The sequence below is a fragment of the Hyaloscypha bicolor genome (assembly GCF_002865645.1).
Source record: "Hyaloscypha bicolor E unplaced genomic scaffold K444scaffold_50, whole genome shotgun sequence".
Classification (NCBI taxonomy): Eukaryota; Fungi; Ascomycota; class Leotiomycetes; order Helotiales; family Hyaloscyphaceae; genus Hyaloscypha; species Hyaloscypha bicolor.
The window spans coordinates 1054353-1080797 of NW_020194552.1; the positions used below are offsets into that span (position 1 = coordinate 1054353).

The 26445-nt window shown below is 48.3% G+C and overlaps 11 protein-coding genes across 11 annotated transcripts; 10 read left to right on the forward strand and 1 right to left on the reverse strand.

Moving 5' to 3' along the window:
* Positions 1–1413: 1413 nt before the first annotated feature.
* Positions 1414–3329, forward strand: K444DRAFT_661099 (cytochrome P450; the record flags this gene model as incomplete). The annotated part of the gene is made up of 4 exons (XM_024886541.1): positions 1414–1522; positions 1795–2709; positions 2765–3028; positions 3099–3329. The coding sequence occupies 4 exons, from the start codon at positions 1414–1416 to the stop codon at positions 3257–3259; spliced, it is 1449 nt and encodes a 482-aa protein (XP_024740584.1). The 3' UTR covers positions 3260–3329.
* Positions 3330–4193: 864 nt separating this feature from the next.
* On the forward strand, positions 4194–6322 carry K444DRAFT_556465 (MFS general substrate transporter). The gene is made up of 5 exons (XM_024876746.1): positions 4194–4537; positions 4582–4900; positions 4974–5175; positions 5243–5384; positions 5434–6322. The coding sequence occupies exons 1-5, from the start codon at positions 4415–4417 to the stop codon at positions 6088–6090; spliced, it is 1443 nt and encodes a 480-aa protein (XP_024740585.1). The 5' UTR covers positions 4194–4414; the 3' UTR covers positions 6091–6322.
* Positions 6323–7209: 887 nt separating this feature from the next.
* On the forward strand, positions 7210–7915 carry K444DRAFT_325409 (uncharacterized protein). Its single transcript, XM_024871916.1, has 3 exons — positions 7210–7445; positions 7493–7606; positions 7656–7915. Exons 1-3 carry the CDS (start codon positions 7373–7375, stop codon positions 7775–7777), a joined length of 309 nt encoding a protein of 102 aa, XP_024740586.1. The 5' UTR covers positions 7210–7372; the 3' UTR covers positions 7778–7915.
* Positions 7916–7931: 16 nt separating this feature from the next.
* Positions 7932–9019, forward strand: K444DRAFT_556469 (RmlC-like cupin). Its single transcript, XM_024876747.1, has 2 exons — positions 7932–8725; positions 8782–9019. Exons 1-2 carry the CDS (start codon positions 8054–8056, stop codon positions 8989–8991), a joined length of 882 nt encoding a protein of 293 aa, XP_024740587.1. The 5' UTR covers positions 7932–8053; the 3' UTR covers positions 8992–9019.
* Positions 9020–10357: 1338 nt separating this feature from the next.
* On the forward strand, positions 10358–11385 carry K444DRAFT_584590 (uncharacterized protein; the record flags this gene model as incomplete). Its single annotated transcript, XM_024877874.1, has 3 exons — positions 10358–10485; positions 10549–10744; positions 10799–11385. 3 exons carry the CDS (start codon positions 10358–10360, stop codon positions 11264–11266), a joined length of 792 nt encoding a protein of 263 aa, XP_024740588.1. The 3' UTR covers positions 11267–11385.
* A 996-nt stretch (positions 11386–12381) lies between these two features.
* Positions 12382–13792, forward strand: K444DRAFT_661103 (uncharacterized protein; the record flags this gene model as incomplete). The annotated part of the gene is made up of 2 exons (XM_024886542.1): positions 12382–12643; positions 12725–13792. The coding sequence occupies 2 exons, from the start codon at positions 12382–12384 to the stop codon at positions 13540–13542; spliced, it is 1080 nt and encodes a 359-aa protein (XP_024740589.1). The 3' UTR covers positions 13543–13792.
* A 2930-nt stretch (positions 13793–16722) lies between these two features.
* Positions 16723–17881, forward strand: K444DRAFT_556474 (uncharacterized protein). The gene is made up of 3 exons (XM_024876748.1): positions 16723–16771; positions 16820–17461; positions 17517–17881. The coding sequence occupies exons 1-3, from the start codon at positions 16769–16771 to the stop codon at positions 17754–17756; spliced, it is 885 nt and encodes a 294-aa protein (XP_024740590.1). The 5' UTR covers positions 16723–16768; the 3' UTR covers positions 17757–17881.
* Positions 17882–18513: 632 nt separating this feature from the next.
* K444DRAFT_493249 (uncharacterized protein) lies at positions 18514–18860 on the forward strand (the record flags this gene model as incomplete). The annotated part of the gene is made up of 2 exons (XM_024873235.1): positions 18514–18712; positions 18754–18860. Coding segments are annotated over 2 exons (306 nt in total), but the record flags the coding sequence as incomplete, so codon positions are not given.
* Positions 18861–19178: 318 nt separating this feature from the next.
* On the reverse strand, positions 19179–20934 carry K444DRAFT_325887 (putative mitochondrial chaperone BCS1). The gene has a single exon (XM_024871917.1). It carries the CDS (start codon positions 20681–20683, stop codon positions 19283–19285), a length of 1401 nt encoding a protein of 466 aa, XP_024740592.1. The 5' UTR covers positions 20684–20934; the 3' UTR covers positions 19179–19282.
* A 1181-nt stretch (positions 20935–22115) lies between these two features.
* On the forward strand, positions 22116–23346 carry K444DRAFT_626749 (uncharacterized protein; the record flags this gene model as incomplete). The annotated part of the gene is made up of 3 exons (XM_024882698.1): positions 22116–22822; positions 22881–23209; positions 23267–23346. 3 exons carry the CDS (start codon positions 22116–22118, stop codon positions 23344–23346), a joined length of 1116 nt encoding a protein of 371 aa, XP_024740593.1.
* Positions 23347–23753: 407 nt separating this feature from the next.
* K444DRAFT_584601 (alpha/beta-hydrolase) lies at positions 23754–26103 on the forward strand. The gene is made up of 3 exons (XM_024877875.1): positions 23754–23966; positions 24014–24759; positions 24807–26103. The coding sequence occupies exons 1-3, from the start codon at positions 23862–23864 to the stop codon at positions 25903–25905; spliced, it is 1950 nt and encodes a 649-aa protein (XP_024740594.1). The 5' UTR covers positions 23754–23861; the 3' UTR covers positions 25906–26103.
* Positions 26104–26445: the final 342 nt, after the last annotated feature.

Genomic DNA, 26445 nt, shown 5'->3' on the forward strand with positions numbered 1-26445 from the left:
TAATTAAGTCGGGGGACCCCCTTATAGGGATACGTGCTTGCATGTGGCTCACTACTTAATAAGTATTGAGTAGAGTATAAGTAGGACATATTTTGGCTGAGTAGAGTATGAGTAGGACCCACTACTCTACTCTACTCATTTAACACACTGGTCTGCTTGATCTTAGAGGAAGGGTTTAAAAGTTCACACTAAAATATTAAAACAGAATAAAAAGTCAGCTCAGAAACTGTTCGGACTCATGTTCCTTTCGACTGGTTCTAATTCGGCTGTTCGGCGTCTTGCCAATTGCTACTATACCTAGCTCCCGCAGTTATTACCTTAACCAACTTCTGTCCTTAATGATTCACTAATGGCCAGTCTAGGCAGCAATTCCTAAGGTCATGAAATATTACAAGGCCAGATATTCCTTCATTATTTCTATAATCTATTGCATGCCAAACAGCACACAATCTACTACGGACTTATCAATTCACTGTCCTTACAGCCTCCTCATGGGCAGTGAATTGTAGGGCTGGACCTCGTGGTCTCATCATCAGTCGTACTCGGACGAAGAAGAGCAGTGAGGGAAAGCTGTCTTAGTGGCGAGAAGCCTGACGTGAAATTGGTTCCTCTGTTGGGGACAATATAGATGGTAGAATATATGGTATGGACGCTGAGAGAGCTTGGATGTTATTAAAAGCCTTGGAGTGCGTGATCGGGAGCTGGTCATTGTTGACTAATTGTTTCTTGTCAGGGTGAAGACGCGTGGAGCTCACTTTCGGAACCCTCTAAGTTCTGATTTTCGCGGATTCACCTTAGACTTCTAGCAGAGCATGAACTCCGAGGCCTTTTCACATTTGCACCAAGCTCATGATATGCTTCCCTTTTCATATTCATTGCTGGATTTATGCTCACATCTTACTAACTTCTTAACATGTTTCGGGTCTTGGTCAAACTTTGCCCTTCTTTGCGAGAGGGCGTTAGTGGTCCTGGCTAATGGCTGGGCGACTCAAGTTGAGTTGTAAGCGACGGCTTGGTGCCTTTTTGGTGTGTGTTCATAGCCAGATAATCGGGACTAAAACAGAGAACGAGAAGCGAGCATCAGAACAATATTTCACTCGTCAGACTCGGATCCACCACTGCCACGGACTTGGGGGTGTTTACGATAGGCGAGAAGTGGCTTTCTTACGACAGGGGTTTCCGCCCAAGACTGGTTTCAAACCTTACGTTTATCTGTCATTTCGTAGGTTCGAATACGACTCTGATAACATCTCGTATTACCAATGGCCTCCGAAGTTGATACTGAATGCAGTTTTGGGGCTGACGTTCTCTCGGTCATCTGGGTATATAAGATCATCGAAGCACCCCCTCTGAGTTCTCTCTTGATAACTCATTCAACCCATATCCAAGATTGCCGGTAACAAGTCAAGTAAAATGCTCCTGCTAGCAATATGTGTGATATTTTTGGTTGCTGCGACCATCTACGTTTACTATCCATCGTCACCTATCAATGACCAGTTGTTGGCCATCAAAGCACAACATGGTGTTGGAAATTGGTGCCTAAGGCTACCAGTGGCAATTCAGCTATGCAGGGGCATTCAGCTGTGCAAGGGTGTTTAGCTATGCAGGGCATTCAGCTAAACATGGGTTTTCAGTGGTAATAGGGGCCATTTGGACATGTATAAGTATAGGCCTTAGATCACTGCAAAATGGACAGTCGTCTGAGAAGCATTGCACGTGACGTTTGCTTTGAATTCTCAACACATGGCTGTGAACCATCACGTCACGTGCCACGGCCATACTTTGCCATTCCAGCAGGACTGGATTTCTTGAAAGCACTCAAGGAACACAGGGGGATGCAATACATTCAATTGGAGTTCGCCCAATATGGACACACTTTCACTCAATGGCAGCTTGGAAGCCACTATATCTGGAGTGACGAGCCGGCGAACATCAAAGAAGTTCTCACAGTCCAGTTCCCCAATTTCAGTATGGGAACTGTCCGGCGTGACGCAGCAATACCGTTGATTGGGAACGGCATCTTTTTGAGTGAAGGTGCGCGATGGTCTCATCTTCGCTCCGTCATCAGGCCGCCCTTCAACCGAGCCCAGGTCGCCGATCTCACCATGTTCGAGGCTCATCTCCAAGACCTCTTTGCTCGTATTCCTGAACACGGCACCACTGTGGACTTACAAGACCTGTTCTACGATTTGACCTTGGATAATACGACGGACTATTTATTCGGCTACTCAATCAACACACTCCGACCGGATTCTGACCAAACCTACAAAGATTTCAACGTCGCTTTCACTCATGGCCTTAGTCGCATCTGGCCCCGCACTCGAATGAGATTCTTGATGGATCTTATACCAGATCCCGAGTTCCGAAAGTCCTGCAAGGTAGTCCATACGGTTGTTGACAATCTCATCTCGCAATCACTTTCTACCCGGAAGTCGACGGATTTGGAGAAAGACCCAGCTAGGTACATATACCTTCACGAAGTGGCAGTCTCAACCGATGATCCCTTAGAATTGAGAGCCCATGTGTTGAGTATTCTCATGGCGGCAAAGGATAGTGCAGCTGCGGGCTTGTCCTCCACTTTCTACCTTCTCGCAAGGCACCCAGAGGTGTGGAATAGACTCTCAATAGAGATTGGCGAACTCAACGGGAAGATTCCAACCTTCGATCAGCTCAAGAAGCTGAAGTATGTATACAACGTCATCAATGAAGGTATTTCCTGGGCCCGGGCCTCTTGCTTCGTGCAGAATTTTGACGTGATTTGTAGTGATGCGACTATTTCCACCGGTTCCAATCAATGTTCGTCGAGCAACAACAGATACTTACCTTCCTAAAGGCGGTGGACCATCCGGAACCAAACCAATGCTTGTCAAAAAAAACGATACTTTTTTTTACTCGGTGTATGCGATGCATCGGCGGAAGGATCTCTGGGGCAACGATGCGGACGAATTCAAGCCTGAGCGTTTTGAGGGTCGCCAGCCTGGACCGGAGTTCCTGCCTTTCAATAGTGGACCGCGAATTTGTGTTGGCCGTAAGCTCAATCCTATGTTTTGAGTCTTTATGATTTTTCGGAGGAAGCTGACTTAGGTCCTTTAAACCAGAAGTGTTTGCGATGACCGAGATGGCGTACGTGATCACGAGGATGGTTCAATGTTTCGAATCTATTGAGTCGAGAGACAAGAGTGAGTGGAAAGAGAGGTTGGGAGTGAATCTCTCTAGTCTGAATGGTGTCAAGGTTGGACTTACTGCTAGGGAGAGGTGATGAGCAACGCTTGTGCCGCGTTTGGTAACATTCAGTTTGTCAAGGTCCTCCAAATGATATCCTAGCTTGGTCCAGCAATTTCTCATTGCACATGACGTTGAATGATAAGTTTGGGGGACACGTGGGTGAGAAATAGATGCTGGCCCTTAACGCGATCACGTGATCCTATATCTTTTCCGAATAGGGGAAGATCTGCAAACTCGTTTTTCCGCAAAACCCTGCCTTACGGAAAGCCGTAAGGATCAAAAGACCAAGCGATTTTCGAATCTGGTTTTCGACCTTCGATGTCTGATTTGTGGCACGTGCACACCCCACCAAAAATCACAAACACCCATATACTACGCCTATATATTACGTCCCCTCTCCCTGTGCCTCTATTATTACTTTAAATATTTCCTCTCTTTAATTCTTCTCGCTCTCTTTATAAGTATAAGGGTAAGAGAGGGGGAAGGGAAGGGGGGGAGGGGGGGAGGGCAGGGCAGGGCAAGGGGACCTTACTAAAAATTTACATTGCAAAGCACTAAATTTTTAGTACCTATAGCCTATAATTTAGTGATTGTGGCCCTAAAATTTAGCGATAAGTAGCCTATAATTACAGGGCTTCCTTTTTTTCGCGAGTCGCATGCCTTGAAGCTCGCTTTTCGATTTTCGCTTATCGCTTTCCACTTTTCACTTTTCACTTTTCATCACTCGCCTTCCAACCCCCCGCCCCCTCCCCCCCTCTCCTATATATATAAATATAAATAAGAATCAAAGAGAGAGTAATATTTTAAGCAGTAATAATAGGTAGAGGCACAGGAAGAGAGGGCTAATATATAGGTGATTTTTGGTAGGGTGCGCACGTGCCACAAATTAGACATCGAAGGTCGAAAACCAGATTCGAAAATCGCTTGGTCTTCTGATCCTTATCGCTTTCCGTACTGCCTACCCCGCTGCCCATCAACGCAAATCCTTACTCAACATGTTCTCCCGTTACACAATCTCGCGATGATATCACCCCGAGGGAACAGTTGACCCGGTGGCATTCCACCAATAACTCGCGCGATGTTGTTTTTCGGTCCGAAACTATGGTAAATATATATGCCCACTACCTCCCTGTTTTTCGTAACCTGCTTGGCAACTTTCTAGATTGAATCCAGCGCTTTTGGTTTCAAGATGGCTTTTCTTAGAAAGCGCTCCCTGAAAGTCAGCGACGACGAGAGGACAACGGCTGCGGAATTGACTTTGAGACAATCGATATATCCGCTGTGTCTCGTGACTATTCTCTTCTTCCTATGGGTGAGTTGGATATATCATTTGTTGGATTCTACTAACAAATCCAGGGTTTCTCTTACGGCCTTCTTGATACGCTGAACAAACATTTCCAAAATACACTGCACATCAATAGAGCTAGATCTTCCGGTCTTCAAGCTGCTTATTTCGGCGCATATCCTCTCGCCTCTTTGGGTCATGCAAACTGGATTCTTCGCCATTATGGATATAGAGCCGTCTTCATCTGGGGACTTTGTCTATATGGGCTCGGTGCCTTGATTGCTTGGCCATGTCTCCTCCACCGCTCGTTCGGAGGCTTCTGTGCTGCTATTTTCATCATAGGAAATGGGTTGGGGTCGCTGGAAACAGCTGCAAACCCATACATTACAGGTCAGTCCCTAGCATTTCTTTCAAGTTCGCGACAGCCCCTAGAGATCAGTTTACTAATAATGTCGATCTATAGTATGCGGCCCACCAAGATATGCCGAGATGCGAATCAATATCTCGCAAGCTTTCAACGGTGTTGGCACGGTTATTGCTCCAGTGTTAGGCTCATATGTCTTCTTTCTCAAGACTGGCGAGGACGAGAAAGCTTTGAAGAATGTGCAATGGGTCTACCTGGCTATTGCCATATTTGTGTTTCTCCTCGCAGGGGTATTCTATTTGTAAGTGCCCCTCCCAATGTCGACTGTGGGACAGGTTGGGCATAGATACTGACTTCGAGGTTCTCAGCTCCACCATCCCCGAGATCACCGATGCAGACATGGCTTTTCAAGCAGAAGAGACACATGCGAATGTAGAGGTAGGACCATTCCACAAACAATATCGCCTCTTCCATGCAGCGTTCGCACAATTCTGTTACACGGGCGCTCAAGTAAGAATTTCTACTAAGGTTCAACTCCACATACTAACCAGGCGTCCAGGTTGCCATCGCAGGCTACTTCATCAACTATGTCACTGAAACCCGTCCAAACACAAGTTCCTCACTGGCAGCAAAGTTCCTTGCCGGTGCTCAAGCCTCGTTTGCCATGGGACGCTTCACCGGCGTTGGATTCATGAAGTTTATTCGCCCAAGATGGGTCTTTCTCGCCTACCTTACCATGTGCATCGTCTTCGTCGCACCAAGTATCACACAACGAGGCAATACCGGCATGTCAATGCTGTACATCACCCTCTTCTTCGAATCAATCTGCTTCCCAACAATCGTCGCACTGGGTATGCGAGGGCTTGGCAAACACACAAAACGGGGATCAGGTTGGATTGTTGCTGGTGTCTCCGGAGGGGCTTGTGTACCGCCGTTGCTAGGTGCCGTTGCAGATCTTCATAACTCGACGGCTAAGGCAATGGGTGTACCTTTGGCTTTCTTTATTGCAGCCTGGAGTTATGCCCTTTGTGTGAACTTTGTGCCGTCGTATAGAGATCCGGCTGATAAGTTCTCGACGACGAAGGTGGGACTTGAGGAGAGCACTGGGTCAGTGGACGATGTTGAGAGCGGCCCGCGAAGTGGCGTTATGGAGAAGGAGCATGAGGGTGGCGAAGTGCAGCACGTTAATTCGTCCCGTGAGGTTGTGGGAAGTTAGGTTGAGTCGGGGAGACAAGAGTAAGGATTTGGACTCTTTCATTGTGCACGTTATCCTCTTTATTGTATTACATCACGATTTCCTTTCAGCCTGGAGCACCAATGCTCCATCTACCGTGACACTCGACATTGTATCTAATTCATCCTCTCTTCAGGATTTCTCAAGATTAATCAAGAACGAGCAGCTATTGGTTCTGCAATGAAGAGGCACAACACAAAATTTTACTACCCCCGGCGAATTTATGAAGTTTCGTAACTCTTCCGCCCTCAAGTCTGTATACCTTTGGCTCGAATGACCCCGACGTTTTACACGACGAAAGGTTTTATTATTTCACATGATCTTAAGTAATCCTGTTTTGAAGTCTACGAAGATTTGCAACTTCAGCCCATACTCGGCGGAGACAGTTACTCTGTAGAGACTGGCCGAGTTCTACTCAAGTCAGAGATCGAGTCTGATTGGAGCTAGACCCGAGTTTGCTTGCTCTGGAGTGTAATAGTTGGGAATGGTCTGTTACCCCCCGTTCGTCAATACGAGCGATTGATTAATCGGTCCTAAGCGAGGAGCCCGATTCGCTAATAAAAGAGCCCGATTTTAAAATAATATATAAATTTCTAATAAAGGACAAAGGCCAAAATTTAATTAAATAAAAAGGATTAATGCTTATAAGAGACTTAAATAGATTTTTCTTATATTAAATTCCATTAAAGATTAAAATATATATATAATTTTATATTTTTAAATTAAAATTATAATAAAAAGATTTTAGAGTTCTAATAAAAGGCTAAAGCCGATATTACTTAATTAATATAATTAACTAAACTATTTTTAATACATTATATTAATAGGATTTTAATAATTCATGGGTTTTAAAATATTTTAGTATTTTAAAAATTTGCTCGTATTCGACCTCGTATTTATAAACCGGAGTTCGCTTAAGCAAGCGATTAAGCAATCGGGGCCCGCGATTGGGCAATGGGGACCCCGATTAATTAATCGCTCGTATTGACGAACGGGGGGTAACAGATCGCCACCGTCTCGCCCAAATTAGGCTCAAAACTCTATTTTTGGGAGTTAGCATATATTTTTCTTCCTCTTTGCCATGTCTTGTGGCCTCACAATCTCAAGTTTTATTTCACAAACTTTATGAAATGGAGCCGTGTCATCCAAGCTCTGTTGGAGCTCAAAATTCTAAGCCGGGGTTTTGCAGCGGATAATGGATTGGAATTCCGCGTGTGTGTCCACTCGGAAGTCGATCCACTTTGGGACGAGAAGCTTAAGATAGATGAGGAACAGGGCAATCCAGCAAGGTGCTGGGCCTGCGAGATCTTGGCGTGCAAGCTGCATTAGCCTGTCCAGTACGTGATGCTATCAGCCTCCAATTGTAGAGTGCTGACACTTTCAGCCCTATCGACATGCTTGCCAGCTGTCGAACCCCCGAAAGATCTCGCACCAGGGCAAATGTCAAACATGGTCCTGGACTCCAGATGGGGATCGTGGCGCAGTCAAGCCCCTGCGGGTACCCTCCTACTCATGTGTGCTTTTTGTTAAGCCTAATTTATTCTCAGGCATCATGGTCCCACAAACCTATTTTGAGGGCAGTACATCGCAATTCTTAGAACTTTCTCTGCCAAGATTGACGCCTCAACCCTGCGGTCCTACGGGAGATCCAAACTTCCGCTTGGAGTAAGACATGAGCTTCATGATTCCACATCGAAGATCCTGAGTGTCTTACAAGCCCATAATTAGGCAAATGTGCAGCAAGCTCTGTCAAAATGTTTGCTGTGGAAGTCTCCGGTGTTAAATGAATAGCAAGGGCTCCTTTGATCCCATCTCCTAATCCAGTTCATTGATACATTTTAATCTTTTCTTAGCTTTCTCAAAAGTTCCTTCTCGTCACCTCAGATTTCCTTCGTCACTACGGAGTAGATCGTCTAGACTTCTGGCTCTTTTGCTTACTATAGCCATGCATCCTTCACATTCTTTTGCCGTAACGGCTTTTTTATTAGCTGGAAGTGTTCTCTCAGCACCTCAACAATATGGCGGCCAATTCGGACAAAAGAACCAAACCACATCCTGTACCAGTGACATCCCAAGGCACACAACCTCTCAAGCCCCAAAGCCAACATACAACCCTCCTGCATCAACTCCCTCCCCAAGCACAACCTGCGCAACACCCCTCTCCCTCCCAGATCAATCGCTCTTCGAATCACTCGTCCTTGCGCGGAGCTCAGTAGAGCGCAACAACCTCCTCTCCAACGACGACCTCGTCTTCTCCTTCGACACCCCCTGTCGTAACTCGCCAGAACTCGGAGTCACGGCAGGCAAAGGAGGGAAAACAGTTCGCGCAGATCACTCAACTTTCCCAGCTCTCGTCGGCCAAGGTGGCTCCATCACCGTCGGGTTTCTCAATCCATGTGGCTTCAACTTTCCTCACGTGCACCCAAGAGCCGCGGAGCTGAATCTTGTTGTTGAAGGACGGCTATTCGGGAGTGTTACCGCGGAGAATGGGGCTACGCATCGAAATCATACACTCAACAAGTTCGAGATGACGGTCTTCCCTCAAGGGGCTATTCATACAGAGTTCAATCCTGATTGTACGCCTGCGGTCTTCGTGGCTGCGTTCCCGGATGAAGATGTATGTTGACTCTTGAGTCTGGACCTCTAGAAAAACAATGCTAACTCTGGATTTAGCCCGGAGTCGGACAGATTGCACAAAACTACTTTGGCTTGGAGGATGAGATTGTGCTTGCCAGCGCGGGAGGTGATCTCAATATCGACGGTGCGAACATTGATGCTTTCAGAGGAAAGATTCCCGCGAATGTCGTCATAGGTGTTGAAAGTTGCCTAAAGAAGTGTGGGATTCAGAAGAGGGAACCAACGAACCCGGGAGCGGTATATTAAGTAGAGTTTCGAATTCTTGGTGCATGGGACTGGAGTATGGTTCGCCGTTTGATATGCATTTACAAGCGCGCTACTTTGATTCTTAAAAATCATTCGACGCGTTTTTTGTCTTCCACAGCATAGCGACAGATTGGCACACAGCATAGCTTAGCGCTCAATGGATACACTTTGACTTCAAGATCCTTATTTCGGAATTGCCTCCAGAAAACTTTAAACTTTGAACCCTTGGTACATGACCAACCCGATCCTGTTCAAATCTAGTAGATTCTTTAGTCCTTTTCGGTCATCGCTCTAAATAGTTTTGAGCCATGAAATTGCCCGCCACTTCGAAAATTTGTATGTCGTTTCGTGTAATTAAGAGGGTGTCCCGCACGAGGCGAGCTACCCCGCAGCCCCTGAAGGCTCACCAACGTCACAAAAGCAACCTTCAAGGAGAAGAAGAAGCGCCTGCAATCGAAAATGAGGCCCCACAGAAGCCCAAGACCAACAAGCAACAAGCAACAAACAGAGAGTCATAAGCAAAGTTTGAGAAAACTTTCGGGCACGATTTGTAAACGTGGGCTCCACACACGCAAATATCAAACACCTTTACGCAAAAATGAAACGGGCATCAGCCCAACATATACATACAACTCTTGTGAATCACCGACGAGTAGACTACAGCCTCACTTGTGGTGTCAGATTTTGTTGTCGTTCGCCGTCTCCCTTAATCTCCTATCCTCAACGTGGACTTCTGCATACCGAAGAATGATGTCTGGAGTGAAGATGAGAGCAGAGATCTGACGTACTACCGTCGCCATTTATGCTTCAAGACGCCAAATAAGATCTCTCAGAAGCAAATCATCGTGACTTGGAGGCTGCTGGCCCCTCGGTTACACAGTCAATGAGGTGGCAGATGCCCCTGAACGGGCCCTGATTCGCTCGATGCTGCGCCCTTTCCTCCCGCCTCCAGGCTTCACTTCTGACGCATCATCTGCATGCCAACTGTACAACAGCACCAATAACACCCGCGAAATACTGCTTTCTCAGCACTGCCAGGCTCCCCGAGGCCCAAACGAAACATGGCCCCGAAAACCCGCCGCATCACGTGGCCGTCGGCCAGGCAATCAGGCACGGCACTATATATCCACACACTTCGCGCGTCTTCCAGCTCTTCCTTCCTTCCTCACCACACCATTCGGGTCGCAAATCCACCACAAGAATCTCAAGACTTTCTTTGAATCCCTTGAGATCTCTTCCAGGACCCTGTCAATCATTTGTGCGTCAATCTTCCAACCTCGACACTCCTTTCGTCACTCGTTGCAACTCTTTCCCCACCATCCCGATAAGGCTTTCTCAACGTCAACAAACCCCCCCCACCGCAGCCATGTTCAAGCGCTCTTTCCGATCGACCGACCGCGTGGACAAGGTTGTCAAGTTGAAGAAGTCGTATAGGGATCCCGCGAAGTTGTCGAAATTGCAGAAGTCGTTCGATCAGAGCCCGCCAGTCGGGAGGTATGTTGCCGCCGCCTGTTTGTCACAGCCGCGATTGAGGGGGGCTGACGTTTGCGCACACAGTACTCTGACCTCGCCGGTTGTGACCTTCACGGTCGGCAAGGAAGGGCGGCTCTTTGCAGCCCACGAGGATGTCCTCTCGCTGTCGCCGTTCTTTGCGGCGGCCTGTAGAGGCCAATTCCTCGAGGCCGAGAGCAAGAGGATCGATCTTCCAGACGAGGAACCTGAGATCTTCTCCTGTGTTCTCGAGTATCTCTATGTAAGTTTGCCGGGTCCCTGACTTACGGATGTCTGCTAACTACCTCTTTTGTAGAAGGGCGATTATTACCCCCGCTTGATACACAACAAGCGCAAAGGCTCTTGGGAACTCGAGGACGCTGTGAGTTCACCCAACCCCGAAAATCCTGGTGGCCGCGGATCTGTCGAGGCTACAATCTACATATCCAGCGTGGGCGAACACCTTTTGAGGGATACTGTCATATACTGTGCGGGAGAGAAGTACGGCCTGGAGGAGCTCAAGCGCCTTGCTCTTCGGAAGCAGGGTCTGCAGAGTGGAATCGAGGTCTCTACGATTCTTCGCAGCGCGCGGTATGCCTATGACAACACGCCGGACACGGACTCGCGGCTCCGCGCTCATTATCTGGCCCTGATCATTAGATGTCGCAAGACATTTAAGAGGAGCGGAACCATGCAGACAGAAATGGAGAGTGGCGGTAAACTTTTCTTTGACCTTTTCGTGGCGCTATGCAATCATGTGGATGACATTGTGGAGATGGGGTAAGTCTTGATCCTCGGTATGCTAAAGAAAGTACTGACCTTCTCCAGGAATTCCAAATCTCCCAAGACTATCTAAGGTTGTGTAGTGTGGCGATAGGTACCCAGCTTGGAGTCAAATTGTTTTGAGGACGCTTGCTATCTCCATCAGATTGGACCATCCGAAATCGTGCTGCCCGCTCCTCGAGGCGCGCAGTCACGACTTTCCTTTCTCATCACCGAGGTTGGCCGCCTTCCGATGAACAAGAGTAACATTCATCCTCCACTCTTTACCATACCCCCTGCTTTGCTGTTTGGATTTGATGAACGGAAGGAAATTGCGTTTGCTTTTTGATGTCTTGGGATCTCGGGAGATGTGTCGTTTAATCTTGACTCAGAGGGTCTTGATCTTCGATGCTATATACTCTCGGGGAAGACTCACCACGGTCGGGCGACCTCTTCGCACCACTCTATCTCCTTTTCTGTTGGGATGCATGGCAATGCTGTAGCTGTAGTTGTGTTTGTGATCTGAGATCATGAATGGGTAATCCCTAGCGGATCTACCAGACGAGGCCCTCGTCAGCGGCTTTTTAATGAGAGATTCGGCCACCTCAAATCGGTTCCCCCTGTCGTGAGGCTCTTGTGAACCGAGGTCAGACTGACACCCCTGAAAGATCAAAAGGCGTAGCTCGCTTCCATTGCCATGTTTTCCGGTATCTCATTGCGACTTAAGCCTCCTCCATCTAGATTTCGGCGTTTCGTCTTTGCTCATTTCCCCATATTGATATGCCTTTGCCTATTGGTTTCGTTCGTGGTGTTATGGTTGGTTTCGATGCTTTTGCTTTGAGCAGCCAGCGTTAGGCGGCGAATCATATCCCTGTATCTCGTCCTCAATTCCTGGTTGAGGTCATCTGATTTGACGCCACGGCTGTGGCGTTGCTGTTTCGGAGGTTGTTGTCTCGCTTCTGCAGGGGGCCAGGGGTTGCTGTTATGCTTCGCCATATGGTCAATGATATGTGGTCAGCTTCAATCGAGACTCAGGATGGCTTGATTGAGGCTTTCTTGGCGTCTCCAGCTGAATAAATACTTTAGAGTCCGCGCACTCTCCTAGTTCCTTCCTTTTGCATCTCCAATTCCGTCGAAATGGACCAAAAGATGCGGTCTTCGATACGCTTCCTCTCTCTGGCAGCGCTGCTGGCTGTAGCACAAACTCTTTCTCTCGCGCCTCCAGTACTCCAAGAACGCACTTCGTATAATGGTGGTTGGGCCCTCGCAATCCCAGGAACGAGTTGTCCCGCCGATGCACCAGTTGCGTGTCCAACAGCTGGAGGAAATGTAAACCCAGCATGTTGTCCCAACGGACAGACGTGTTTTGGCCTCGAGAATCAACATTGTTGTCCGACGAGTTCGTTCTCACTTCTATAATTCCGCGTCCCCCGCTCAATTCATTGTGTCTTCTGGAAGATTTCTGATAGCAATCGTGCAGACTCCGAGTGCGAAAATGTTGTAACAAACTTCCCAGCCTGCGCAAACTCCACATGGAACATGTATGCGCTCTCCTTCTCCTCCCGCACCTTCTTCTGCTGCGAACCAGGACAATACGGCGTCCTCCCTATTTCTGGTTATACCGGCATCTGCGAGCCTGTCGACCAGCCTGTTGCTTCGTCTCTCGTTGCTACACCTGCGAGCCAAGCTGGCGGGACGGGTGTTGCGACCGCTGTTCAAGCTCCAAGCACTGGGACAGTGACGAGTACGATGAGGAATGGTGCCTTGACGACGATCTTGACGACGGCTCTGGTGGCCACTGCGAGTGGCACCGCAACAGGAACAGGAAATGGAAGTCCTGCGAGTACTGCAGGCGCTACTGGTTTTGGGTTCGGGCAGAGTGGAACGGTGACTTTCCACATCTCGAAAGGAGGCCTCATTGGGATTGTGGTTGTTGCTGTTGTTGTCCTGACTTCCATTATCATATTTTGCGTGTATTGGCGGAAACGGAAAGCGGACAGGAGACGAGGAGTAGCAGCGTTGGGGGGTAATGGTGGAGGGGCGGTGTATGCTGGGACTGGCACTCCAATGCGTGCTGCTTTTCCACGGACGGATGACACGAGTCCTGGTGTTGTGTATGCGCAGCCGGTGGGTGGGAGCCCGGTCGTTCAGCAGGGATATCCACAGCAGGATTATGGGAAGAGTGAGCTGCCATCTCCGGTGATGCACGCGAATACTCATCTTGCTGTGTCTCCTAATATGGGGGTGCCGGCATCACGGAGATGGGAGGGCCCATACGGGAGGGTGGAGATGCCATAGTCAGGGGAATTTCGGGGAGTTTTGGCTTGCACGAGCGAGAGGCGTTACTTGAGGGGCTTTTATCTGAAATTGCTGTCAGCGGGCTTGTATTTATTGCGTTCTTGGGCTTCTGAATCGCCTTTCTCGAGAGCCGGCGGGCCCGTGTCTCCGGTGCATCAGTGCAGATTTCCAATTTGTTAGTAGATCGGACAAAATGATGCCCGTCATGTATGTCTTCTGCTTTCTTAACTTCGCTTGCCTGTTTCGCCCCTCGTTTGGTCCGGTACAGAACGTTGAAGTTAAAGTGAATGTGGCACGTGATGGATTGTTTACTTCGCCCAAAGCTAGCCGAAATCGCTCCTTTTGAAACATTTGAACTTTCCTACCACTTCCCACCTGCCTCCTCACGAGAATAAGGCCATCGCCGACCACTCAGTACCTTCTCAAAATGGCTGGCCATGCGATGGAGGTTCATTCGACGAGTGCAGCGGCGACCAATGGCGGCAGTGAAGTCCTCAACGTTGATATCTGGTTCTTGGTGTTCGAAAAGGTATGCAAGTAATTTACCTTTTGCGCTCTCTATGACATGTCCCTACTAGATGTTCTTGGGAGACCTCGCTGACATTTATCTTACAGCTGGTGGAGGGCGTCGAGAATTCCCATTATTGCATGGGACCAGAAGAATTCAAGCTTTACGAGTGGCTTCGAACACTGCGTCTGCTCTCTCGAGACTTCAACACCATTATCACTCCACACGTGTATGTTGACATTAGCCTCACCGACTATTGGACCATGTGGCGGTTGGTCGATCCATACACCTCTGATTATAAAGCAGTAAAGGTGCTTTATCATCGCAAGATTGATTCGGCATTAAGAACCCTTGACCGGGTTAGATTTAGGAGAACATCCTCGCCCACACAAAAGCCCTCAGTTTCAGACTTTCAGCGAGGAGCCGAAGGAGGATATTCGCGCAGCAATTTTGGATATCATCTGCCAATGTAGACGATTAGATTGTATTTCGTGAGTTTTCTCATCAATTCCCCCAATGTTTGCAGAAGCTATTCGATACAACTACTGATGTGCTCATGACGGATGGAAGTATTGCTACGCAGACATTGTCGCCCAGCATCTGCACGCCGTTCTTAAGAACACTCAACAGTGCAGGTTCTCCACCTACAAAGACCTTGCTATCATTGAGGATTTGGACCTAGAGGCTCGACTGAAGAAGTTCAATGAGAATCACTGTTCAACAATTGCTCAAATTGAAAAGCATGATGACCCACCGCATCCAGAACATTCTACATCTCAAGTTTGACGCCTAGATATTGGTGAGATTGGCGTGGGCCACTTCGAGTATTGTGGCGAGAGGTTCCCAGCCAATAATACACTCCCCCTTTTTTTCTTCGCTTATTTCTCGCTTCCAAGCTAGCCTTGGCACAACCATGAGAAAGACTTCACATTTCCCCTGCATTTGCCTAGCTGGCTTAGCTCCCCCCTAGTTTGTGTGTGTATTGAGATCATATAATAGAGTTCTTACGTGAACAGTTATGGGGATTGAAATAGCCGTGTTCAAAGGAAGGAGTTATCCGGACGCTAAGCTAGGCGCTTCTCCATGGGCAGGTCGCATCGAGTTTCAATCTATTTGAGGAGGAGAACATGACTCATGATGAGTCTAGGTCTCCCAATTCCTGACTCTGTGCTTGCCTCTTCTTCACATCCATTCAATCACACTTAAAAACACCAAGCCCAGCCACTCAATTGTGGGTCTCAAGCCCTCTCCAGTCGACACAAATACATAATCAAAGTCAAGAGTTAAGTAAAACAAACCCACACCGCTTTCTGCAAATCACTATTAGTCAATCATGTTATGATCAACAATGTCTTTCCACAAAGAAATAAAAGCCGTAGCCTCCCCCGTCCAGGGGCCAACCGGAGGTAAACACCATCCCTCTCCGAACCCTCCGTCCCACGCACATACTCGTCAAAATCCACTCCGCCGCCATTAACCTAACAGACTAATATTGTACCTTCTATAGCCCGCTCGCGAAACCATTCTGCATCGTGGGCTGCAACTACGTCGGCACGGTCGTCCAAATCGGCTCCGAAGTAACTAAGCCTTTCCAGATCGGCGACCAGGTCTACGGTGCCACCACGACTTAAACCGAGACCAAGTTTATGATGGCGTGTTTATTGAATATGCTATGGTGAAAGGAGATGTTACTATGCATGCTCCTGCAATCTTGGAGATGGAAGACCATTGCACTATTCCAATCACCTCCGGCAAACATTTGGAAATAGCTTTGCCTGGAGAAGGAAAGGGAAATAACGAATTATTACTGATTTATGGCTGATACACTAATTTCGGAAGTCTCGGGATACACTTCGCAAAATTAGCGGGATATAAAGTGATTGTTACCTGCTCGCCACGCAATAACGAGCCCGTTAAATCCCGCGATGCGGACGAGGTACCTGATTACAATGATCCAGAACGGCCAGAAAGGGTGAGGAAATTAACAGAGAATAAACTAAAGAATGTTTGTGATACGATATACGAGGCCGACAAGTGTTGTGAGGCGTTGAGTAGTGAGGATGAGATGTCATTTCTCGAGTATTTTGTGGAATGATGACTCTTTTCCGGGAGAGGGCTGAAGGAAAGCAATACGTTGATGTACACGATGCTTGGGGAGAGATTCTACAAGTATGATGACGAGTGGCCGGCAAGTGGGAAGAATTGGGAGTTTGCGAAGATGTGGATGGGGTTGACAGAGAAAGTTGGTCTCGGAGGGGAAGATCAAGCGCACCCGAGGAGAATTGAGGTTGTTGGACTGGAAGGGATTTTGAAGGGGACCGAGGAGTTGAAGACGGAGAAAGTTAGGGGTGAGAAGTTGGTATATCGGATTTCAGATAAGCTCCAAATGGGAGAGGGCCGCCACAGCCTGAGTGTTGAAATAGGGGGCGGGGTTGGTGCGGGGTTACCCTTTGAAATGTAGCACATGAAATTGAAGACGAAAAGTTGAAATGGTTTTCAAGTGTATCGACTTATCAGTGGCGAGAAAGAAATCTAAGATTCATTTTCGAGCAATTTTTGAGCCAAGGGAAACTTCTCAAAATGAATATTGTGATTGACTCCCACGCCCACGTGATCCCTCCAAACAGCTCAATCTCGGCAAAATTCTCACATCGTTCAACCTCACACCTCACATCTTAGCAGGCCTTTCCCTACTTTATCCAATCGATCCGCAACACAATGGTATGTTCTCAAAGATTGGAAACAGATGACTATTGACAGTCTGGATAGCTCGTCACCGAAACCCAGCCCGCGAAGGTAGATCTCCTAATCCTTGGAGCAGGATGGACGTCAACCTTCCTCATCCGTCTCCTCGAGAAAGACAAAATTTCATACGCTGCAACTACCACCACCGGTCGAGACGGAACATACAAATTCAAGTTCTCAGAGCCTTCTTCCTCCGAGTCAGATTCATCCATGGACAGCCTCCACCAATACGCCGCGCTGCCCCCCGCGGAAACTATCCTCATCACTTTCCCCATCAAATCCAAAGCCGGAACTCGGTTTCTCGTGGAGTCATTTATCCAGACTCACGACAAAGATCACGAACCCTATCAATGGATCCAACTTGGCAGCACAGGCATCTGGTCCATCGAAGGTCAGGAGACCTGGGTCACGAGACACAGCAAGTACAATACCGCTGATGCGAGAGCGGTGGCTGAAGATGCGTTGCTGGAGCTGGGTGGATGTGTACTGGATCTTGCGGGCCTGTGGGGTGGAGAGAGGATGGTGAAGCATTGGGTTGATCGCGTTGCTTCTACTAAGGAGATGTTGAGGAGTAAAAAAAGTCTGCATATGATTCACGGGGAGGACGTATCTCGAGCGATTATTGCGGTGCATAACATGTTTAAGCACGCTGAGGGGCAGAGATTTGTAAGTTCTGGGAATGGATCAACTCGTGGATCGGATTGGCTGACAAAATATACAGATGCTGACGGATCTCTTTGTCTACGATTGGTGGTCTTTGATCCTTGGTTTCTGTGGTGAAATTGATGTTGGGAATGAGAATGATGCAAGGGCAAAGAAGCAGATTAAGTGGATTGGGGAATTGATGGAGGAGAGCGGGGTGAGAGCGCTGCCGAGGAGTAGGGATATGCTTGGAAGGTGCTATGATACGAGGGAGTTTTGGACGACATTTGGGATTATGCCTACAAGAGCGAGGCTATAAGACGTCTCCGGAAAGGTAGACATCTCAAAATGTCATTGATTCCTCCCAAATTTACACTGACTCGGCCATGCCATCTGCTTGAATACCTGAAACTTAAATGGGGGTGAAGGGCAATGAAAAACATTATCACATCTACGCAACAGAAATATTTTTCAAATTAAATATTCATATAGGTAGGGGCACTCGAAGGACACCGACAAAGTATATGAGAGGGAAGGGAACAACATCTTCAGGAGTCTGAAGCACATTTCTACTGATCACGTGCCAGGGTGTCTCTCGCGATCCTCAACTACCTCTGAAGCTAACTCTGGGAGCCTGGATCACGAATACGAACCGACTCCCTTACCTTATCTCGATCAACCTACTGACAGCATTGATTTCTCGGTGTCACATCGACTTCACCTCGGTTTCAACTTTCCCATACCAACAGAAGATACACCATGGAGCCCCCGCCCGGAGAGTCTGATCCTGAGTTTGAGCCTCGGGTGAACCAAAGTTCGGTTTTGAACGTAAATGTGCGGAAACGGATATGGGAGTCGTGATGTCAAAATAATTTCCCAATTTCTCCACCACAGCCCCTGATACCTAAAAGCCTATAAGTATCACTACATTTCTCTCACCTCAGAACTTCTGGATCACCAAATTCAACCCCATCTATCACTTACATCATCCAACCCGTCAAAACATACCCCAAGCAAATATTTCCTCAGCAGACGACCAATACGAGGCCCAGAGCGATGAAGTCATTGGCGGCGCACCAGCAGGAGATGCCCAAGACAACGACTACGTCTCCCGCACCTGCCAGAAGCAAGGTCCTATCCCAGTGCAATCTGACAATGATACCGTCGACGACCCGACCGATGGCGCGACTACGGATAGTGATGAGCAGCTAGGTATGTCTCCTCTTCTCTTCTTACTCCCCTTTGCGCTCTTGTTCCCTCCTGCATCGGAAAAGGGTAAGGACATATAAGCATGGGAAGAGGCTGACGACACGCAGCTCGAGACGACGACGAAGCAATTGACTCGTCTAATATCGTAGATGGGCGGACCGGAGGCGCGAAGCCTTCAGGCGGGTACCGCGAGCCTGGCGATGAGGAGGGCTTGGGGGTCCAGAGGATGGGGCGAGTTCTGGGCGGCAGTAGATCATTATCAACACATGATTATGATTGTTTAGAGCTTCTGTTCGGACATCTGTGGATGTTGAATGTTCAGGCCTGTATTTGTAGATTAGAGATGTTAAGATCGATAGATGGCCGTGGGGTATATTTGAATATACAAATGTCGTATATTTGAAAAGTTCTGGCCTTTGCTCGTGCATCCCGGGGGACGTGACTTTGAGTAGCTCGGCTTGACTATTGAAAGTTCTAAACTTTGTCGGGACTTCGAGAGTTCCTGGTATTCGAAATTCTCGCTCATTCCTTGAACATTTGGGCGCTGGTTTGATAATGAGTTGTGTATTTGTACAGTGGTATCTTTTATGTACACGCCTAAGTATGTTGTTCCAACATTGCCAGAGACATGCAGCCTCACGCTGGTAGTTTCAACGCGCCTGGTTGTGCCGTCTCGGGCTCGTAGATTCTGGGTATCAATCCTTCCGCCATCTCAATTGCCCCATTCATGTTGTCCTTATTCGTTATGAACAATCCCTGGATTGCTGCTGTACTCGTCTGCCGTCTTGCTCCTTCATGCCAAACGCCTTCCTCATCGGGTATCAATCTCAATTGTTCCAGCCTTTCCAGGAACAATGCTCTCCCTTCTGATTGTACATCAATGTCACCGTAGAATCGATCCCACATCTCAGCCGCCTGGTATCTTGTAGCCAAACCAATTCTAACCGTCATATCCACTCTCCCAGGCCTAATCAACGCCTCGTCCAGTCGATCAATATGGTTCGTAGTAAGAAACGCAATCCGTTCCTCCCCAGCAGCCACTCCATCCAACGCATTCAGAAGCCCCGAAAACGTCACCGTAGCCCCATTGTACCCATCCGCGTCCGTCTGCCTCCTATTCATAAACGCCGCATCCGCATCCTCCAGCAGTAATATTGTCCTCCGCGGCAACTTCGTGAGCAGCAGGGCCAACTTGTCATCCTGCATGCCCCTCTCACTCAAATTGATAATCGCAACCCCGAAGTCCAGCTCCCCAGCCAGCGCCTGGATGAACGAGCTCTTCCCACTCCCCGGCGGCCCATACAGCAGGTATCCCCTCCTATACGGTATGCCCCGGTCGACGTACCACTGCTGCCGACCTAGGAAATCCTTCACATCGTCCACGATGCGCTCTTTGATCCCTTGGTCTAGTATCACAGAGTTGAGAGGCCTCTTCCGTCGCGCGTCCCCGAATTGTATCCACTCTATCCCCTTAGATGCCCACATCACCGTCTTCCCTGATTGTGCTGCGCGTTCCAGGTGCAATGCCTCCGCGAATATGTCTTCAAATATGTTCCTGTGTGCGTACAATGTGGTAAAGGTAACCGTCTCATGGGGCTCTCCCGTAGTATGGTTGTGGCTACTTTGCTTCTCCCGGTCGATCTGGATGAATGCGTTTTTATACCGGATGATATGTTTGCCATAGCCTGATTGTGCGTGGAACTTGACTGGAGGGACGGACCCGTCTGCTGTCCTCTGAACACGGGTTTTCATCGAAAGGTGGTGGATTCTCGTCAGGCGTGATGTGATGAAACCTCTTTCTTGCGGACGTGGGATGGATAGCCAGGCGAGTATCCACTGGTAGCTTTCGTCTTGTTTCGAGATTTCGAGATCGACGAGCAGGCGTTGCTTTATAAGTGACGCGCTCTTGATGACCCAGCGCCGGCCGAGTGCTGCTGCTGCTCCCAGCCCTGCAAGACCGAGGCCGCCGGCAAATAGAGGGTTTTCGAACAATGAATCGAGCGGGAGGAAGGATCGCGGCGGTGACGGGTTCGACATTATATCGGTGGTGGGCGGAACATTAGTGGTGGTGACCTGGGCATTGTTCGAGAGAAGTCAAGAACTTTCAAGTCGGAAATTTCTGGAGTTGAAGCACGATGACGCATGTGAAGCGAGTCCCAGCAGGCGACGCGACCGTGTTTTCTCACCCTTCACTCTTGTCATCAACATCCTCATCCACGCCAATTGCACGACATGCTCTGGGCCACTGTCCCTCGATTCTACGTGTATTGATGGTAAATTCCGGTTGAAGAACCCACCAATGCACTGTCGGCCTTCGGTGCAATGAAGAGCGGTCAAGGACTCTTTTAGGTCGAGATTTTTCAAACTTGAAGCTTCAGTATTTCGATGCCCACGTCCGTTGTCCAGTGTCATATGAAACAAGGTGGCCACCCTCTTGAATTCCCCGCTCCGGCCTTTTATTCTATAAGAGAAAGGTTTTCTTTAGCAAGCGCGAGAATACTCCAGCGGTTGTTTGCCGGGATCCATGTCCGACCAGTTTTGGGACATTGTGCAGACAGACCAGGAATCCATTTGGGCTTCTCACGGGTACTGGCAAGAAATGTTCCTTTCCATTTCTCCTACGGTCGTCTTTTGGTCGGGGGATCCTTTTCTGCCTCTGTCCGATTCGATGCAATATTCCACTTGGCCATTCGGTAAAGTACAATGTTTGAACGCAATGAAGAACAGTACCGAAGTCCATTTCGGATGGTCTGCTTCCCATCCCGCCACATTTATAGAGTCCTGCAACCGTTAAGGAAGTCGAAAGCTCACCGAAGTCTAGTTAACCTTGAGGTCTGCCTTAAAGATGGGATGCTTCAGGATCTGCCGTTCAGGGGTTGATTGCAAGCCTGCAAAGCCAGAGCGCCACCCGAAGCTAAAAGAATCCTTCAGCGTCGGATCAGGAATCGAACAGTTTCGGGCCACATGTCATGAGCTCCATTGAATCATTTAGGACTCTATTTCTGGGCTGTCCAGTTGGGGGCTTGATGCTTGATTGGTTAGTCCTGTCGTTCGCGAGGGTATTCCACGTCTGCCTTGCACAACCGCCGCCACCAGCTTCAAGACCGTGGCTTGGGGTCAACGCATGACTACACATATTCCTTTGGGGGACTTCGGTAGGTCTGAAAAGCCTTGATCGGTGGTTGGGCGGCTTATCCAATATGCAGACTGCCTAGTTGTTTTACGAATTCAACAGTCCTGTTCCTTCTTAGAGTTGTTTCCTAGATCTTCATTCACTAGACAAATATCCTGTCTTTTCTGTCATCTGAACATATCGCGAATTTTAAAAGGAATTGAATTACACGTGTGAATCTGACGACGAACGCCCCAACTTTTCTATGTACCTGAGTTTCAACTGGGCAAGGCTTGGGTTAGAGCCTCATTAACATTAACGGAAACTGACCCAAATCACCTTCAACAAGATTTCGCAATGACTACAGCAGCTTGGAAAGGGTTCATCCACTCGTGGCACACCTTGGGCATTGTCCTAAAATGGATGTGCATCACCGTGGTTGGAATACCCTTTGCTATTGCAACTTGTATCCTCGTTGCCGCAGCCGTCTTGGCCTTCGCTCTCGCGTGCCTCGCAGTAGCAGCAGGAGCATGTGCAGGCGTGTTCTACATGCTGAAAGGGGCATTATGGGTCCTCTTACGAATCCCTTTCTGGATCAGCGAATTCAGAATCCATCGTGCTGAGCGGAGGGTTTTCGTCCTCCCAGTATTGCAGCCTCGACCAATACAGCAAATTCGACCGCGCCCTGGAGTTCGAGTGCCTATATTTCCAAGACGTCCAATTGTACCTGGACCCCCTGGGACCATCGTTCATCCGCAAATACCACCTCCAGCATACGTAGCCCAAGCGGCTTCGACTGGAGGAGCAGCCGGCCCAGCTACAGCACTCCCTGGAACAATGGAGTGCCAAGTCTGCTTGGAGCACAAATTGCTTGACGAATTCCCACAACGCAACCCCACGGAGACCTGTTCTCACGCCGTCGCGTGTTGCATTCCCTGTCTCTCCCAAACTATCACCGCAGCATTTGAAGGGAGAATGTGGTATGATATCAGATGCCCTATCTGCAACAATGAACTTAAGCATGAAGACGTTGCTGAGTTTGCGACACAAGATATCTTCCAAAAGTAGGCAATCCCCACCATTCATTTCTTCAAGTCTCCGAATTCATTGTTCCGACAACAGATACGACAATCTCGCCACTCGCCGCGCCCTCGCAAGCCAACTACCCAACTTCCGATGGTGTCCGGGGCCGAAATGCGAGTACGGCGAAGAGCATCCAGATGATCCTAAGCATCCAATGACAACCTGCACGTCGTGCGGATTCAACTCATGCTTTTACCACGAGACACCATGGCACGAAGGAATAACTTGCGATGAATACAACGCGAAGATCGCAGTGGGTGCTGTAAAGGCAGAGAAGAAGAGTGAGAAGGTTATTAAGAAGATCGCGAAGAGATGTCCTGGTTGTCAGCGGTATATTAATAAGAATGGTGGATGCTCACATATGAGTTGTAAGCCGATAGTCATTGTTCAAGATACCAAGAGTACAATGCTGACGATACGTAAAGGTCCTTGTGGGAAACACTTCTGTTGGACTTGTCTGCATGATTATCCTGGTCATGCGTGGACCTGCAAAGAACGAATTTGACAATCAAGGATTGGGGTCTTGGTTTTCTTAGTCTTTGACACATTTAGGAGACGTCCTTGAACCGAGCCCTCGAACCCATCTAGTACGTTGCCATCGTACCTCAACTTCCGTCTTACTAGAATTCATCATATCAAAATTCAAGATGTATCCTACTTCTTGATAATCCCAACCAATCATGAATGAGACTCACCAACTTTCTTTCAAAGTGATCCTTGAATGTTTGGACACCGCAGAACTTTCTGATTAATAAACATCATGTGTGAACCACACGGCGAAAGCCCACAAGCGTAGAATTTGTGGATAGCTACTCATTCTATTTTTAGGAATGTGGGGTCTAGTGCGGGGCAAATCTCACGTCACTTTCTCGGAACCGTTTTTCCTTCTCACATAACTTCATCTCATAACATAAGAACCAGGAACTTACCCTTTCCGTTATGTGAGGCTAAAATCTCAATAACCCCACAATAAGAATACCCGCGACCTACTCAATTGTCTTCCGCCAAGCAATACCCAAGATGGTGTCGAAAAAGACAGTGGCACCTTACGGGACGTGGACCAGCCCCATCACAACAGACGTTGTAGCAGGAAGCAACCTCAGCTTCTCTGAAGTCCACACCGACGTAAGCCCGTTCTTATTCATCTCAATCCCCAGCACTAATACCTTCAGCCCAAAACAGGAGCAATCTACCTTGTCGAAGGCCGCCCCTCAGAAAAAGGACGACAAGCCATCGTCCAGCTCAAAGGAACAGAAAGCATCGACATCCTCCCTGCAAAACACAACGCAAGCGGCAAAATCCACGAGTACGGGGGCGGAGCAGCCGCGATAGCATCAGACGGGAATATTATTTTCACCGACTCGAAAACCGACGCGGTGTTTAGCCTCTCTCCTTCCAGTGGCGAAGTGACGGAGCTCATCAAGGGAGATGCTAAATTGAGATTTGCTAACTTTTGTTCCCATCCAGAAGATCCTGACCTCATTCTTGCTATCCAGGAAGACCATCGTGGGGATGAGGTTATCAATACTGTTGCAGCTATTAATGCGAAGACGAAGGAAGCAAGGACTGTTGTCAAGGGTGCTGATTTCTACAGTCATCCAAAGTTTAGTCCCGATGGGAAGAATATCTCTTGGGTCCAGTGGATGCATCCTGATATGCCTTGGACTGGCAGTGAAGTGTATGTTGCTGACTGGAAAGACGAAAGTTTGGAGAATATCACCAAGATTGCGGGACAGGCAAGGGCTGAGAGTATTGTTCAGCCGAAATGGCTGTTTGATGGGTCTCTTATGTTTGTCAGTGATCGATCCGGATTCTGGCAATTATATCGCTACGATGTGAAGACTCTCCAGGTCGAGCAACTTCTCATTGAGGGATTTCAAAATGCAGACTTGGGAGCAAGAGAAATGGTTCTTGGTTTGTAAGTTGCTTTCCCCTCTGATTTGGATCACAAACTGATTTCTCTAGTTCAACGAATATTCCGTTGAATAAAGATGAAATCATCGTAACATATACCAGGGAGGCAACTAATGGAATCCTCCTTTACAACATCCTAAAGAAGTCGGCGACGGAACTACCTCTTGGCCTTGTCAGCATCTTCAGCGCTGCAATCAGCCGAGTATCTGATACCCAGTTCGCTGTCATAGGTGGAACGAAAACTAGCCCAGTTGGGCTTTACATTGTGGATGTCACAAAACCGACGGAGAAGCAGCTCCTCAAAAGCTGCAGCGGGGTCGAAATATCGCCTTCATATCTCTCTGCCGCCCAAACTATCTCGTTTCCTCGGACCCATGGTAATGCTTTGAGCAGTCCAGCTCACGCCATTTTCATCCCACCCCGCAACGACGACTTCGAAGCCCCTACTGGAACCATCCCACCCCTCATCATCTCCATCCACGGCGGCCCCTCTTCTCACGTCAATCCCGGCCTGACCCTCGGCGCACAATACTTCACATCCCGTGGGTACGCCTACTGCTATGTAAATTACGCAGGCTCAACCGGTTATGGACGGAAGTACCGCGATGCATTAAACTACAACTGGGGCATTAAAGACTGCGAAGACTCCGTCTCGTGCATCGAGTACCTCGCCTCCAAGCACCTAATCGACGGCTCGAAGGTCGGCATCACAGGCGGCAGTGCAGGAGGTTACACAGTCTTGAACGGAATGTGCATGTTCCCTAAAGCCTTCGCAGCAGGAAACAGCCTCTTCGGTATCAGCAACCTGAAGACTTTAGCGGCCGATACACATAAATTCGAATCCCATTACCTCTTCGACCTCATCTTCCCTGACACCGCAACGGAAGAAGAAAGAGAGAAAGTTTATTATGAGAGGAGTCCTTGTTTTCATGCGAGTAAAATTGAGAGGCCGTTATTGATGCTGCAAGGAGATAAAGATAAAGTGGTGCCATTGAATCAAGCGGAGGAGATGGAGAGGGTCCTCAAGGCAAAGGGGGCTGATGTTAACTTGGTTGTTTTTGAGGGGGAAGGACACGGGTTTGCGATGAAGGAGAATATTAAGAGGGCCATTGAAGAGGAGGAGGCGTTATGGAGGAGGACTTTGCTGTGATGCTTGCATGTTCGCTCTGATTGACCACGTGACCAACCCCCCCTTTTCTCAGTTCGCGAGAGTTCGACTAGAGACAAAGATAGATATAGCGCCGCCATGCTAATTACTACAAATGGATCTTCTAGCGTTCACTCTGCAATAGTTTTGTCGAATCATTAGAAACAAGATCATGCGCCACCGCCCATGGCCAGATTCAACAGCCCTCATTGAAATCACATGTGCTTCCAGATACGTCTTCTTCGAACGTACCGGTAAACGAACTATTCAACCCAACACATACACTTACTGAAGGTCTAGCCTCGAATGTATCTATCTATTTTGCTTGAGCGATCGTACAAACGGGATCATGAGGCATGATGTACAGCATCAAATGTTCACAGGATCATGCATCATTCAATCAATTCGTTTTCAAATATGTCGAGAAGTAGATTTTCACCCCTTTTATTAACTAAGTCAGCAAAATTGTTCAGGAGGGAAATTACTGAGTTAAATTTCCATGTTACGAGGCAATCTATTTACTGGACGCTGAGTGTGGCAGTT